This window comes from Momordica charantia, unplaced genomic scaffold (genome assembly GCF_013281855.1).
Source record: "Momordica charantia cultivar OHB3-1 unplaced genomic scaffold, Mcharantia_2.0 BLBB01000088.1, whole genome shotgun sequence".
NCBI classification, from domain to species: domain Eukaryota; kingdom Viridiplantae; phylum Streptophyta; class Magnoliopsida; order Cucurbitales; family Cucurbitaceae; genus Momordica; species Momordica charantia.
This window is the reverse complement of record NW_028275244.1, coordinates 11638-28605: the sequence shown is the minus strand read 5'-3', so window position 1 is coordinate 28605 and position 16968 is coordinate 11638. Positions and strand designations below refer to the sequence as shown.

Below are 16968 nucleotides of genomic sequence, written 5' to 3'. Positions count from 1 at the left end.
TTGGAAATTAGAGAAGTTGGATGATTAGTGGTGTGATATTATTAAAGAGGGGGTAGGGGGAAGGATATAAGAGTAATTTGGGGGACAAAATTTCAAAGACAACCAAGTGAGGTTTGACTAATCAACGTCAATCACTTTCAATTCATGTACTGTATCGAATGGGAAGAAGCCACGTGGGGTGTGAGAGCAATCCGCCTGTTATACAGCTCCGATCTCATGAACTGAAGCTGTGTTTCTTCCCATACACACGCTCACACCCTTCCTTGGTCCTAACGGCTCTCCAACCGCCCACGTTTCTCTTCACACCCTCTTCACTCTACATAAATTCCATTATTCCCTTCTTCTCTCCTCAGGCTCACACACCCCCATTTCCTCTCTTTTTTTGATTCTGAATAATAATAATAATAATAATAATAATGTTCTCTCCAATTTCCGACCACCAGATCCCCCACGCGCCGCCTCTCCTCCCTCCTCCTCCTCCGCCGCTGCATCTCCAGCGGAAATGGAAGCCCCACCTCGAAGCCGCCCCCAATTGCCCCCGCTGCGCCTCCGCCAACACCAAGTTCTGTTACTACAACAACTACAGCCTCTCCCAGCCCAGATACTTCTGTAAAGCCTGCCGCCGCTACTGGACCAAGGGCGGCTCCCTCCGTAACGTCCCCGTCGGCGGTGGCTGCCGCAAGGCCCGCCGCGCCAAATCCTCCCTGCCACGTCCCCACTCCTCCGACCGGCTAAATCCAAATTCCACTAAATCTGACGATGCCAGCTCATCCAGTACTGGATCTGACATCGATCTCGCCGCCGTTTTCGCCCGATTCTTGAACTCCGACGACTCGCCCCCCACTGGGCCCCACGCGTTGACCAGCTCCCCATTGCCCGATAATCTGACGCCGGAGAGCAATTCCGAGATCTTCTTCGACGGGCTCTCCGATTTAATTCTCGACGAGCAACACAAAAAACAGGAAATTACGGGAAATAATTACCAGAATTTCCCATTTGAATTGGGCGTAGATGATGATGAACTATGGCCGGAATTGGAATTGGAGCCGTTTGCGAATTGTCACGTGCGGGTCACGGACCAGTTCTGCCAAGTTGGGGATAATTGGAGCTCCTTCGACATCCCACCTGGTTTTGAGGTTCTTTCCACGCCGTAAATATATATAATTCTCCAATAATATTTACATCATATACATTTTTCCATCTTATTCTTCCGTCAAACAAAAAAATTAAAATATATATATATATTGATACCAAGAAATTTTCCATGCTAGATATATAGTACATGGGATTATATTCCATACTGTTACATTCAAAACTATATATTAAAATAAACACTCGTAGTTAATTTTCAAATACGATTTCTCGTTTTATTTTTCATGGTCTTGATGATCTTTTTGGATGTTTAGTTGAATATGGTTGCTTGGGTTTACGGAAGAGTCAAATTAACTGTATAGTAAACTCTGCGATTATAACCCTACAACTACAAAAGCTAAAGAAAGTCAAAAGCTAAGTTTTAATTGCCAAGAAATCTCAGAAATAAATTGAAAATGATCTTTTAACATACACAGCTACTGCTTCGCGAAGAGTGAGGGAAAAGAATGATAAACAAATTAATTGTATGCAGTTTGTATGTATATTTATGCATATATAGATCCTTTGAGATTAAGTTAAATCACCATATAGATCCTTATAAAATAATGTTAGTTCATTGCCATAATTATATGTGAACACAATTTTAAGTGGCATGGCATTATTTTCTATAATTGCTCATTTTTAGCCAAACTCTTACCATAGTTTGGTAGATTAGTCCATTTACCATTCACACATGCTTTATAGCGAGCCATCCAGCTCGTTTTATCACAAAGTTAAATGTACAGTTACAAATATATGACCAAAATATTTAGTAAAATTCGTAAAATAACAATCACATTTAATTTTTTCAAATATAACATTAATTTTAATGACAATTTTACCCAAATAATATACCTTTGTAATATATGTATATGATATACTACTTGAAATATGTATGTAACATACATTTGATATACTACTAATATCAGTGTCTGATATAAGGGAAATTTTGTGTCAATTTTCCAAAATTAAATATGCCAACTCAATTTAGCATTCTCCAAATTATTGAACAACTATAATCCAACAAATTAATGAAAACTGTCTACCTATGTTGAATTAGGTTTAGGTTGAGCTAGCAATCGTTACCTAATACATTCATATTTGGACCAAGGGACAAATAAGTAATGGTTTAATTATATTTAATCTCCAAAAATTAAAATATGTTTTCTCATTTAAAGTTGCATATATGTTTCATGAGTCTCATATAAACATGAGCTTATTCTTATGAATTGTTTTGAAACATTTGATGCATTATGACATTGAAGTAGGAAACTGATTGGTGTAAATAAGAAATGGGGAATGGTTTTAGCATCCATAGGGAGGAAGAAAAAGTCAAAGTGGTGATGTGAAGAAATCACATGGGGATTGTTGAAAAAGGAAGCTCATAAATGTGTGAAATTAATGGCAGTGTGGTTACGTTTTCCAAAACCTATTTTGTGGCTGTGGCAGATATCAATTCATAACAACAAACTCCCTCCCCCTTCATTGAATGTCTTCGAGCCACCTCATCCCGGGCCCACCGGATCTCACATTCTAACTACAATATATTTATTACAGAAATCCATCACCAAATTTGAGTTTAGACTGTATTTGATACCTAATATTTAAAGATAGATTAAATAAATATTAACTTCAAACTTTAGTAATTAGAAAGCGTACTTTCTTTAATTATAATTGTTGGAGAAAAAAATATGACCTATCACGTGGCGAGATATGGTCGAGCTACTTAGCTCATCTACCGTCGAGCTCCCAAGTTCACTTATGGCCGAGTTAATTAGCTCGTCTACCACCGAGCTCCTTAGCTCACCTACCGATGTGCTACTAAGCTCATCTAGGGTCGAGCTACTAAGCTCATCCATAGTTGATTTCAATCATTGCGGACCTATGGCCCGAAATCTAATCGCCTTATCGTACGTAACGGCCGTAACGAATGTGTCATTTTACTCTATCTATAAAAAGATATTCATTCCTCTTTCTCAGGTATGCAATTCTGCTCCGAGAATGATCTATTTGAGCTCACGCCTATACTGATTTGAACGTCAGAGTGTTTACTTTCTTTTTGTATGTCCTACCTTGCATGAGCTGGCACCTCGTTAGCTCGACCAGTTGCTACGTGGTCGATCTCGACAGCTTGACAGAATTTTGCATCAACAATAATAATTTTGCACCACCCTCTTTGGTTCCTTATATGTTCCTCATGATTTCTTTTTTACAAATATTATCGCTCTTTAATATTATATATGACCGTATCAAAAATGGGAAGAATTTGAACGAGTCAAACTATATTCAAATTGGTAAGATTATTGTAACTTTAAAATTTTATTACAATATTATTGTAACTATCAAATATATAGTAATCAATACGAGCATAGTTCAACGGTAAATGATATTCACCGTTTGTTTTAAGTTTGGATGTCAGAATATGTACTAAAAAAAATATGAAACTTGTCCCATGAAAAGTAAACTCAGAGAAAATAAAATTGTAAACTTGCATTGTCTCAAGTTTTTTCTTTATTTATTATTATTTCTTTTTTATGTTTTATAAACCTCCAGAAAAATTGTAAAATCATCACTGTATCCAGATGAACTCATATATGTCTAACAAAAAATTAATCACTTTTTCTACTTAGTTTTATTTTTACAATATGTTACAAGTTTAAAACAAGACCGACAACACATTTTATCTAATTTAAAAACCTTGTTCCATGATAACCTGAACATAACTGGATTAAAAGGTTGAAGGTTGGAATCTTCAATTAAAAAAATAAAAATAAAAAATCCTGCTAGACCATTCAATTTTACTCTTTGATATTTATATTGCATTAAAATAACATATTTAAAGAAAATAATATTGATTTAATTGTTCCCTTCATGGAATCCAAGCCCAACAGCTCTTGAGGCCCAAGCCCAATTGTAATTGACACATAGTGTCCCCCTTAAGTCCAACTTAAGAGTCAACTTTATTTTTTAGACTAAATTTTAAGTTTAGCTCACCAACATTATGGCGGATTCAGGAGGGAAATTGATTGGACATATAAAACCTTTGGTTGGAAATTTAAAATGCGTCATTAATATGTTAAATGCTTTATTAAAATTATTAAACTAAGTGTATATATAAATAAAAGATATATCTTTATCACCATTTTAGAAATAGAGTATTAAAACATTAGGTTAGACATATCGCCATCACTTTTGATTTTAAAATAAGAGGAAAAGAGGATTCGATATTAAAAAAAAGGCATGAATATTCATTCATGAAGCATGCCTTGAGCCACCTTCCCTGCACATTAATTATCTAGATCCGCAGCATTGTATTTACCATGTTCCAGAAATGCTTGTTTACTAGGAGTATCAATTCAGTTCACACTTCCAAAAATTATTTTAAAATGATTTAATTTAATCGAAAACAACCCAGTTAAATTTAGTCAAGTTGTGTGCTGCTGCCCAACTTGATATGCCAGAAAGCAACATTTTGCTGAATATATACACATATATCTAACATTATTTTATACTTATTATAATTATAATGGAATCTTCTACTCTTAATTTTAACATATTTGAGTTTATGAAGTATAGAACTTGTTAAAGGTCTCACGTTGAAAAGATAAGAGACTTAACAATAATGGTTTATAATAGACATGAGCTACTCTTCTCTTTGTCAATTGATTTTGAAATAGAACCTCGTGAATATTGATGTGCTATAGGATCCATGAACCAAAAGAATCATGATCCTGAGGGATGAATATTAATATTAGTAAAGCTGAAAAAAAAATATGTTCTCCTTAAACTTCTGATTCCACCTCGCCTAACTTTTTTCTAGTACTCACGAAGAAAAGTAGAAATGCGTTAATAAATTGGAATGGTGTAGAAACGTATATCTTCTATCCACAATCTTAATCTTTTTTTTTTATTGAACAAATTTAGAGAAAATTCTTCTTGAACAACCATTAAATGGGAATTCTCCAAAGCTAAATATGCAGAGAGATGAAGTTAATGGTGATTAAGAATAGTGTTTGAGCTCGAAATCGCTGAACTCGGATGGTACAGGATGAGCTATGACTCACAGTTCAACACCTTTCCAGAACATTCGCGAGACCTGCAAAATAAAGTTAGCACTCCGATGAACAAGTTAGTTCTAGTCCGAGCTAACGTGCCGAGTCTATCTAGGATTGCATACCTTGCATTTAAGGTCATGGTTTCTATTTATAGAAACCAGGCCCGACAGGAACTCTGACACACCCTAAAAACACGGCGTGTTGTCGGGTTCGGAAGAGACCGCATTACGGACTTTGTCATTGGTCGGCTCGGTCTCTTAACTCATACTCTGACTGCCGACCTGAGTGTTTTGGATTCGATCCTTATATTTTACGTGCACGTTGATTTAACTCGCCTCTTCGAACCTGACACGTGGCAAGCCATAATTCGTATCCAACAAATAGTTAGAGTCTCATGTTTAGCAATTTTCTTTAAGTTGGGGGAGGGGATAATTGATTACATTAAAATTTTGAGATAAGATTATTGTTATAAGTAAATATAATTCAGGGTGGTTTTTAAATTTTTTTCTGAAAATTATATTAGGCTCTATCCATTTTGAGTAGAAGAATATTCCCAGAACATCCAAGCTTGTTGGTAGTGAGAGAATTAATCAACATTAGCTTACTCTATATCCCAATTATATATATTTATAATCTATAATATATTAAAATAAAAAATCTTTAAAAAATTGTTTTTAAACTAATATGGTCCTCTCTTAATTTCTAAATTACTAGGCATGTCACTATTAATTAATTATAACCAATTAATTATTTTCTCTATCTCTTTAATTAATTAATAATTTATTTCTAATTAAAAATACATTAATAATTTGTTAAAACTAACTTTGACGTGTTTATATTTTATTTTATAAAAAAATAAGACAAATGCTTAATTAATTTAGCCTTAAAGAGGTTGGATATAGAAAGTTGTGTTAACATTCTTAAAATATTTTATCTTTAATTATAATTACTTATATGACTTTTCCTGATTTTTGAGTTTCAAAGTTTTTATAACTTTTCTACTTTTTAAAATCATAAAATATAATTTTCTTCGAGCACCAATAAATTTGAATTACATTCGATGTCTATCAATTCATGTACACTTGATTTTCTTTTTATTATTATTATTATTATTATGAAAATATTCTTTGTTGTAATTATTATTTTTAAATAAACAGTGTGTTTGCAACAAAAATTTTGAGAAAGAAAAATTTGAATTTATTGAACTGGATTTGTATTTATGCATGAGTGTTACAATACCCTAATATATAATCCTATGATGTTTTTCTTGGAAGTAAACTTTGATTCAATAGCTAGTGAGCCTTTTCTTGGATCAAGGAGGTTGATACCTTAAGCTTGTTGAAAAACATGAAGTTTTCCGTTTTGAACTTGTTGAAAATCTTTTGAGATTTTCGACTTAACTTGACGAAGTTTTCGATTTGTAGCTTCATAAAATCTTCAGCTTGTAATTTGATAAAGTCTATTCGACTTGTGGTTTTATGAAGCTCTTTGACTTGCAGTCTAACGAAATTTTTCGACTTGTAGTTTGACGAAGTTCTTCAACTAGTAGCTTAATGAAGAGACAATCTAATTCTTGAAGTTTGGTAGTCTTTAATTTTTGAGTCTTCAATTTTTCAAGTCTTCAACTCTTGGATGTTTTATTTAGCTCCGAGTGACTGTGAATGATTTTGAATGCTGGTAGTGAATCTTCTACTTGTCTCTGAATTCGGATCTCCCTTAAAATGAGTGGTGACCATGACGTCCTCTATCTATACACTCTAGTGGGTCTTGAGCCAACTCACTACATGGGCTGATCTCTAATGTTATCGGGAGGAAGACATGTGACATGTTTGATTCATCGATTTTAAAACTAATTTAAAAATACGTGTAAGTTTGTAATTGGTCTCTAATATAACTTTATTATTTATTTAAAATATTACGTGGCACCTGATATTCGTTCCGGTTAGCAATGTGTTGGACTTAAAACTAAAATTTAATAAATAAATTATCTCTTGCCATTACATCACCTAAAAAAATAAAAAAATAATAATTAATGAAATAATAATGTAAAAATATGGCGAATCACTTCGTCATTAGCAACGTATATGCGTATGTAATTGTTTCATTTTCTAATACAAATTGAAGGTTTAACTTCCATTAAAATACTTACATAATTGATTATTAAAAAAAAAAAACTCAGTCTAATTCTTTGAGTGTTTGGATATGAAAATTATTCGAGAAATTAGACATCAATGAACTCATTGGAATCTTATTTTTTTAATGTAACATGTTTCAAAATAATTATTTGTTAATTCATCCCTTTTTTCCTCTGTGAGATAGATATTGGAAACTTTTAACCTTCTTTTCAAAGTTTTTTCCTTAAAAAGTAAGATTTAGCACAAATTAATTACATTAAATTTTATTTTAACTAAAAATGTGCTGATTTTAGTTGGTTCACAAACTCGGCGTGGACCAAGCTCTTAGCCTCTCACACATCTCTTGGTCGTAGATATATATACATGAATCATTAATGTACCACGGTGGACATGAATTAAAGTCATATAAACTAGCTAGCTAAAACAAGTATTGAAGTGTATAAATGTGACCTAATTATTGCTAAAAAGAATAAAGATTGTTATTATATCAATTAAGGTCGATTTTATGTCAACTTGAGCAAAGTTCAACTAGTGAAGACATATATTCTCGACCAAAATGTCATGGTTCGAATCTCTATCCTCATGTGTTATTGTACTAAAAAATTAGGATATAATTTCCAAAGAAGTGAGGAGGTTGTCACTAAATTTATGGAAAAAACCAAAGGTAAAACTTCCCTCCGGATCTTCAGTAAAAAGCTCCTCCTGAATTGGTCCAATAACATATAGACAAGTAGACTACATAGAAATTATGAAAAATTAAAAAAAAAAACATTTGTCTATATATTACTGGACCACATAGAATTCAAGAAGAGTTTCCTCCAGGATGTTTTTCCCAGAACCAAAATGATTATTTTTTGACATTTTAAAGATTAAAATAGCCTCTTTTAAAAATTTAAGATTCAAACCAGATTTAAACTTTTTTTCCTTTTTTTCCTTTTCCATGGAGCTGGCCGTGAATGGTTAAATTGTCTCAATTTTATGGAAAATGTCAACTTAGAATATGCTCATAACAAATCATGAAAATTGAAGAAACTCAAAACAAATTAATTAAATTAATAAATATATATTTTTAACATTTTTAAATAAGTCATAAATATTTTTTATTAGTAATTAATATTTACAATAGTGATATTTTCTTCGATATTTTTTTAATAATATTTTATTGACATTTTAAGAGAATTATTCGGGTTATGAGAATATTGATCGATACATCCATAAACATTAGAGCATTTAGCAGCATCATCTTTTTGGAGACGATATGATTTGGCTGCTTTTTTTTTAGAACATGCTTTATTACTACTTTCTTCCACCTTTACCATTTCTAACATTATCACAATTCACAAACAATAATCTATTCTCATATCAATAAAGGTACAAATTAGTTCCATTTTGTTTTAACCATGAATTGAATCTTACATAAGTGATAAATAACTTAAAAGATATGGGTTTGATAACTAAGTTACGAAAACGGGTAAAAAATGAAAAAGTTATCAAACAGGTTACAATCAAATGGAAAATCATTTTTTCTCGACTTACCGCTATTCTCCCTCGTGATATTTTAATAATAGATTCTATAGGAACTGGACAATACTAGATAGACTATTATAAACAGTATATTTTCATGGGAATATAAAATTTTCTGAAACTTTATTCTTATCTACTTGCTGAAGTGGATGGATTTATTAGCATTAAAAACCCTGTTTATAGATTCAAGCAATTATTTAAGCGGGGAGGGAGGTAAGTGAGGAGAATTGAGGTCAAATCTGTAGTCCCCATCAACATTTCTTAAACTTAGCTTTCTCATTTAACAAAAGAAAAATATAAAGGAGAGAACTTCACTGTGAAGTGGGAAGATTTAAGCAACAGAGAGGCAGAAGCAGAAGCAGAAAAACTGGGGAGGAGAAGGGAAGGTCCCTCCTTTATGAGCAGATTTGAAATTCAAAGGAAAAAGGGGTTTCGAAATATATGAAGAGGAAGAGAGAAGTGGATAAGGAATCTGAAATGATGTCTGCAACTTCAGAACTTTGTAAGTTGGCCAAGTTCAAAGCTGTTGATCAAGCTGCTTCCCACATCCCCACAAAGCCCTTTCTCTCACTCTGTAATTGGATCCTTCAATTTCTTGGTACCTGTTTCTTCTCTGTTTTTTTCTCTGTGGCTGTGTTGAGAACTGTTGAAAGGTAATGTTCCTGTTACATGAGATTGGTTTGGTCCTTTTTTGTTGCAGATAAGGTAGGACCAACAATGACTGTTCTGAGACAAGACATTCATCAGAATATTCAGGTATTATAAATAAACAACACTGAAATGGCATATCTCTCTCTCTTTTTCTCTTTTTCATTCTCATACTGATGATTTTCTGTGTCTATTCTACAAATGGTGGTATAAAATTTAGAGGTTGGAGAGCATGTATGAGTCTGATCCTTCAGTATATTCAAATGTGGTAGAAATTCTGAAGAAAGAGACAAATGAAGGAAATGCAAGGAAGCTCACTAGCTGTAGTAGAGCCTTTCTGTGGCTGACAAGGTAAAAATATGTTATATGTTCATTCATCCAATCCAACAGTTGTGATGTTGTTATATGTTATTTCTCCTTCCTTAACAACTGCTAACTGGTTGTGATTCAAGTTAACTGGTTCCTCAGCTTTTGTTGTGTTGTTTTCTGTTCTGGCTGTTTTTGTTGTTTTCTGTTCAATCATTCTCTGAAGAAGACAAGAAAATATCTATTTGCTTTGTATATCATCTCTCTCTCTCTCGGTGGAGTTGTTGAAATTAGCTTTGATTATATTCTTTTAATGAGTTGATTTATGGTTGGGATACACATAAAGCAACCTAAAGTTGTTTTTGTAATATGAATGAAAACAAGGAGGAAAACAAAGCTAAAGTTAATAAAGAGGCTAATTTGTATATTGTTTTGCGTCTGCCTTCTAGGAGGAGCTGAATAAATTTAATGGCCATTTTAACCTTTGTTTCACCTGTGAATAACAGATAAAAGAGAGTATATATAACACTGATAATGGAGTTTTACTGTGATATAGGACCCTGGATTTTACAGTGGCCTTATTACAGAAGTCAAAAGAAGAACCTAGGCTGAGCATGGAGCAAGCAGTAGAGGATGCTTACAACCTTACTTTAAAGCCATGGCATGGATGGATTTCATCTGCTGCTTTCAAAGTATTTCTACTTGTTCATCAAACTATTTAACTAACCAAATAACCACACAATCAGTTGCCCAATTTTCCAATCCACTTCTGTCAACAGAATTCCTATATCAGTTCCCAATATAATCAAACAAGGATTTAAGTCTTTCATCCAACCAAATAGTTTCAATGGGTTGTATTCATTTGACTCTCTTTGATCTGATAATCATGATACATCTGTATAAACAAAAAGTAGTATGGTTCTTGCAGATAGCTCTGAAACTCGTGCCGGATACTGAAACCTTTGCCAATCTCCTAATGGCCAAAGATGAAAAAAAACGACACCCTTGTGGAGGAAATAGACTCCTTCATTTTGATGCTCTCGCCTTTTCTTGAAGATATTCATTCAATTCTGGTAAAACTCTAGTATTACTTTCAGCACTATAGCCCATTCAATCACAGATTACCTAATGGACATGTTCTTATTGTTTCAGAGACTGTACCGGTTAGATCGCTTAAAGTCTGCATAAAGAAAGATGAATGGACAAAAGAAGAACAGATCCTCCAGTTTTGAGTTCCCTTTGTTTCATTTGCATTTTCTTCTATACAGAAAACATGTAAATACACTGCCTAAAGATAGCTATCACAGGAAAGTTTCCCTCTTTTCCATCCAAACTTACTGCAGCTACTGTGTATGCATACATTTCTGATGTAAAAGGTTAGGCTTGTAATGTAACTAGTAGAATTTCTAAGCCTTGTGTCGAGTCTGCAATCTTTTACTGCATATAATATGGTGTGCTATGTTTAGTCAATATCAACAAAGCAAATATCTTTTATCTGAATGATACAGAAAGTTGTTATTGAACACTAGCCAAAAAGTGCTTTTTATCTTCAATCTGCAATCTCTGTTTCCAAGCAACATTGTATCACCAAAAAAAACAGTCTTATGTGCCCCATAAAGGCTTGCTTATGTTATGCTACCAAATTCTGCTTAATTTTCAAACAAGCAGATTCTCCCAAAAGTGCAGTCTGTAATCTTTGTTTCTGAGCAAAATTGTATGTCACAAAACTAACAAACCAGTGTATACAGAATTGAAAACAGACTGCCATCAAAGAAAAATTAGCAGGATATCTCAATATACATAGTTTCATATTCATATTCTATATCTGTTAATCACAGGAAGGATGTCAATTCAAACTTGATAACTAGGGTATCAACAGTCTTTAAAGTATTGATTAAATTTGTTTTATGAGAAGTTTTAATTACATAAAAAGGAGCTAGAAGTCTTATTAGGGTGTGTTTCGGAGTGTCATTGTCAAAATCACTTCCCCGTCTATTAATCATGTTTGACAAATTAGAAAATTGATATCAGAAAACTTAAAATCGCTTTAAATTGATTTTTAAGGTATGAGTTAGAGGGTGATTTTGAAAACTAATTATACTTAAATCTCTTTTTTCAAAATCACTAGTCCTACCATCACTCTCAATTAAACACACCCTTAATATTCCAGGTAACAGATTCCGTGCTTGCTCAACATCGATCACTCATGCTTCATCCTGGGTTCACATTTGTTTGTCAATTGTCATATTACCTCATTAAAAAAGCAGTAACAATTACCTTATACAGATTTGCTTATGTTGTTCTACCAAATTCTGCTCGACATGCGTGGCCTGCGGAAAGTTTCAACAATTCAATATATCAGGAAAAAAGCAGATATGAGTTAAAAGTTGCTAACCAAACCAAGGGCAACTGGGATAAATTATGAAAGGAATTAAAATATTAAGAGATGAAGTTGGATCGTAACCTTTAAAATTCCATAGAAGATTCAGTTTTCATCCAGTTGAGCGATGAAAACATGAACTCTGGAGAGGTAGCTTTTCTTCGCTCTTTTATTTCTTTCTTCTCTTTAGATTTATATTATTTAAGTACTTTAAATTACTTAATATATTTAAGCTAAATTTATTAAATACAAAACTACATTAAAATTAATTAGAAGTCAAATTTCAATAATAAAATATTATAATACATAAATTCATTTTTTTTAATTGATACTCACATTTTTTGTTTTTGCAAAGGAACATAAAAAAATTATCTACTAGAATAAATTAATAATAATATCAATTTACTGATTGAAATATTTACTTAATTTATTTTGATTGAGTGTCTCAAAAAAAATCATTTTGATTGATAAAATAAATTAAATTAATGAAGTTAAATATATATTAATACTATTAATTAATTAGATGAAATAAATATAATTAATTTATTGATTGATTGAAAAATATATTTAGTACATTTTTATTGATAAAATGTATTTAAATTTACGTTCTTAAAAAATTTAATGCATCTCGGAGCGGAGATTCAAATTCATAATAATCTTTGGATGTATATGTTAATGATAAAATCATAATAATCTTTGGATGTATATGTTGAATGATAAAATTTGGTCAATGATTAAATGCCACGTCATCAATCTAAAATTATATTTAAGATCGATCCTAAATTTACATGTATCCTAAATTAATTTTAAAATTGATGAATCAAATTATATCATGTGTCACCCTTAAGATCGTCTCATAAAATCAACTAATTGGATTAAATCCATAAAGAGATTGAACCATACACATAAAAAGATTGGGCCAAAACCTCTGACTCATTAAGCTCATGACCCATAAGACCCATTAAAATTCTATAAATAGAGAGGTTGTCTCTCATTTGTGAAATTCGGGAATATCTAGAAGTATTGGAGATTCAGAGAATTCGGAGTCATTTCCAATCATGGGAAACATCCAGAACCAACAAGACTCTTCAGACTCCATCAAAAAATCGGCCGCCAGAAACTAAAGATTCTTAATTGAAAACTTTAAAGATTATTCAATACGCCGATTGTAGCACTACATAGATTTGATACAAATCAAGTTCATTAATTCGAGGTTTTTCTTTGTTGAATTTCTGGTCCGAACAATACATGTTTTTAATTCTATGTTTAGCTTAGTAAATTAAATTAATTAATGCAATTGAATATTTACTGAAAATATTAATTCATTAATAATATATTTAATTAATTAATTTTTATTGGTTAAGTTAATTTAATATAAGAATTAATTTTTCAATAACTATAATTAATTGTTCAATTAAAATTATTTATTGATTATATAATCGATTAATTTATACTTATTTCTTTGCATTAATTTTGGTTAATTCATTCATGAATGTATCGTAATTAAATAACATTTTTTAGACCAATTCTATTAAAAAAAATTGCATACTAACATTTATTCTCACAATAACATTCTCATGAATAACCAAGTAAAATTATTTTTTATTTTCAAACATCTTATTTTCGATAATTGTTACCTGCAATAGCAACTCAATCTTAAAAAAAAAATAATAAAAATAAAAAATAAAAAACTCAATTTGCAAATATAATAGCCTACATTTACCCTTTTTGGTTCTTCAATACTGATGTTAGAAGATTTGGTTATCTCTGTAGAATTAAATTAATCATATCCCATATGAGTTTCAATAGATTTATGCAAGTATTTATGTTATGAATGAAAATCAAATTTGTTCGGCCAAATGTTATGAAGCCGTAATTACATATTTTACGCACAGCTCCATTTCCTAACTCTCCATTAGGTATGCTTATCATAGCTTTCAATTATAGCTTAAAACCTCAGGAGTCAGGAGAATGAATCACTCTTACCACCAAAAGATTAAATATAGAATCTAATCTCTCATTATCAACTTAAAATTTAAAATTTTGAATTTAGTAGGGATTTAATATGATATCAAATATTATTCCCTTCTCGTGTTGAATTCTAAGACCACAAGTGTGAGGACTGTGATTTAAGAGGTTGAACAAAAAGCTAAGTATATCCTAATTAATCCACTTAACCTTTTGAGTTTAGCAGTGATTTGATACCTACGTCGAAAAGGATAAGACGTGTACAAGGAACAATCTCGGATGTTCAAGATGAAGAAGAAGCAATCAGTTCTGTACTAGAAAGTTCATAAATAAAGATCGATCAGGAGACTGTATTAATGATCTAAATACACCATGGCCTAGATTTTTTCCCTCTTCTACCATCATGCAGAAAACCCATAACAGACCCTTGAAAATGATTTGGATTTTCCAAGTTTTCAACCAATTATTTGGATGATTTAGATGGCCTGGTGATTTGACTTAAGGTTGTTTCTATGTGCAGGCCCCATTAAGTTACCTAAACTTATGAAAATGCAACACCTCAATCAAACAAGACAACGTGCTCAAGCAATTAGATTTGAAGTTTAATCCAATTAAAAAAAAAATGTTACTTTTGTAGTTGAATGGAAGATTAATGATATTAACTTATTCTCGGACCATAAAAAGTGTTTCCAACTCTAAGATTTTGACTTCTTTAGTCAATAAGTAAATGGTCTGTGTGGTGAACAGAACGATTCATCAAGTCATTTCTCGTCTCTTGAAATACTTGTAGAGTGTTATTGTACTGGTTTATCTCCATGGTTAGTTTCTATTGATTTTTGGTACAAAATGGTGATCATAGTTTCAATACTTGAGTTGGAAAGGAAAAGAATAGCTTAAAGTTTTAACAAGAGAATCTGCAAAAAGAAAGAAAAAGATCAAGCTTTAACCCAAGAAACAGATGCTGTTCATACGTTTGCTTCATTATTTCATGATTAAACTTGTAATCTCAGCCAATACAATACTACAGGATTCATAACTTAAAATTCTATGCAGTGTTTGCCAACATAAACATAGTTCAACGGTAATTGGGATATACTCCTTTCTTTAAGATTAGAGGTTCAATTTTCCATATCCCTACGTTACTGTACTCAAGAGGAAGGAAAAAAAAAACTACCCTGTGTTTCTCAACACAGGGCAGCTCGAAGCCGCCTCTTCCGCCGAGCCATCCAAGCCAGGACCTCTCATGAGTTTTCCAAGCAATTCCCCTGCATCAAAAAAGAACTCCACCTTCACAATTTTACCTTCCTCATCCACCTGATTCATCAAAAAGATCTCAGTAATGAAAAGCAAAGAAAGGGGGCAAAATACAAACAAGAACTGATGTTGAATCCCACCTTAAAATTGGCTACTCCATAGAATTCAACTCTCTCCCCCGTGGGGGCATGGCCTTTGAAAGGCCCCTCCATGTAGCCCCAGTGCCTGAACTTGAACACAATGTCAGGGGGCCCTGCATAAACTTGGACAATCTCAAGAGCAAATCCTCGAGGGAACGTCGTCGTGAATGCGCGGTGAGACGATTCCGCCGTCTCATTTGCAGCATTGTAGTACCTGTATTCCTCAGGGAGGGAGGTCTGAAGGAAGGGATTGTAACCCCCAAGTTTTTTAACTTCTTCAATAGTTAAAGCCTCTCTTCCTGAGAAATGTTTGTTCATCATCAACATAATGAAATAACACATCAAGCATTCGGGATTTGGTTGCTTACCATTGAGACAGAAAGTAAACTTGCTTAAATCTATTGTTTTGAAGTCACTGCTTGAAACCTTATGGAACAATTCCATTTCAAAATTCTTCACTAGGCTCTGCACTCTCTCTTCAAGTGACCCAACAGCCCATACCTTCCAAAGTAAGATTTTTTAGTCAAAAATCTTAAAAGGGATTAACCCTTTTGCAATCTAAGTGCAAAAATAATAAATTTGCAACCAGAAATCAAAGAGAGACAGATAAATTACATTAGTCCTCTCTTCTTCAAAGAGCTTGTTGACAACAGCATAATTAGGAGGAACGCCAAATCTCCACTGGGTGTTTTTGATCTCTTCATCTTCATTCAAAAGAGAACGATACTTCTCCATAGTGAAATCTTTGTGTATTAAGAGGGAATCGAGATTTTGGGGGTGGAATTGCATTCTGGGTATGATGGAATTGGAGTCTTATATAGGAGGAAAAGAAAATGAAAGATGGGTATTGGTTTCCAATGGCGGTGTTCTTGAGATCATCACTGACATAATCGGTTGGCCACATTGCAACACTTTGAAGTTTGAACCTCCATTGTTAATTTTAGTTTTGTACTCACCAACCAACCAAAGATTATGATCAACTACCAACAGAGATTAGTGGATATTACGTTTCTATTTCTTTTTTTTTTAATGGATTTGTCTCGATTTCTCGAGAGTAATTGAAGTTGTTATGACTAAGAGAATGATGACAAATAATTAGATGTATGATACTCTTTCAAAGGATTCGAATTTACCATCCATTATCTGATTACTTAAACTAGGCTCGAACTGCTCTAAATACAGTTTGGAAATAATGTTTGGTTCGAAATTTAGAGGGTGGGGTTAAAAAGTTTAGATTTGTATGATGTATTTGGATTGTGCCCAAGAAAAAGTTAATAGAGATTAATAGTCTTATTTATTTAATTTTTTTATTTTGAGTGATTTCAAATGAATTTTGTTGTTAAAATGATTTGAAATCTTACCAGTTGTGTAAAAAGAAAATTCTAATCAAAATGGTCGAATTTTATAGAATTTCTTAGGATTTGGAA

General features: G+C 32.5%; 3 protein-coding genes and 1 long non-coding RNA gene across 4 annotated transcripts; 2 read left to right on the top strand and 2 right to left on the bottom strand.

Annotated features, from left to right (window-relative positions):
- The first annotated feature begins 48 nt into the window (after positions 1–48).
- LOC148207770 (dof zinc finger protein DOF1.2-like) lies at positions 49–1377 on the top strand. Its single transcript, XM_088118290.1, has one exon. The coding sequence runs from the start codon at positions 417–419 to the stop codon at positions 1152–1154; it is 738 nt and encodes a 245-aa protein (XP_087974416.1). The 5' UTR covers positions 49–416; the 3' UTR covers positions 1155–1377.
- A 7909-nt stretch (positions 1378–9286) lies between these two features.
- LOC148207769 (glycolipid transfer protein 3-like) lies at positions 9287–10987 on the top strand. The gene is given in 7 exon segments (XM_088118292.1): positions 9287–9443; positions 9546–9601; positions 9714–9844; positions 10356–10491; positions 10728–10790; positions 10792–10872; positions 10952–10987. Coding segments are annotated over 7 exon segments (660 nt in total).
- LOC148207768 (uncharacterized) lies at positions 10251–12378 on the bottom strand. The gene is made up of 2 exons (XR_015787674.1): positions 12264–12378; positions 10251–12129 (listed from the first exon to the last, which is right to left on the bottom strand). It is a non-coding gene; the product is annotated as an uncharacterized LOC148207768 (long non-coding RNA).
- A 2710-nt stretch (positions 12379–15088) lies between these two features.
- Positions 15089–16345, bottom strand: LOC111011793 (pathogen-related protein). The gene is made up of 4 exons (XM_022285687.2): positions 16157–16345; positions 15910–16042; positions 15542–15840; positions 15089–15461 (listed from the first exon to the last, which is right to left on the bottom strand). Exons 1-4 carry the CDS (start codon positions 16328–16330, stop codon positions 15318–15320), a joined length of 750 nt encoding a protein of 249 aa, XP_022141379.1. The 5' UTR covers positions 16331–16345; the 3' UTR covers positions 15089–15317.
- Positions 16346–16968: the final 623 nt, after the last annotated feature.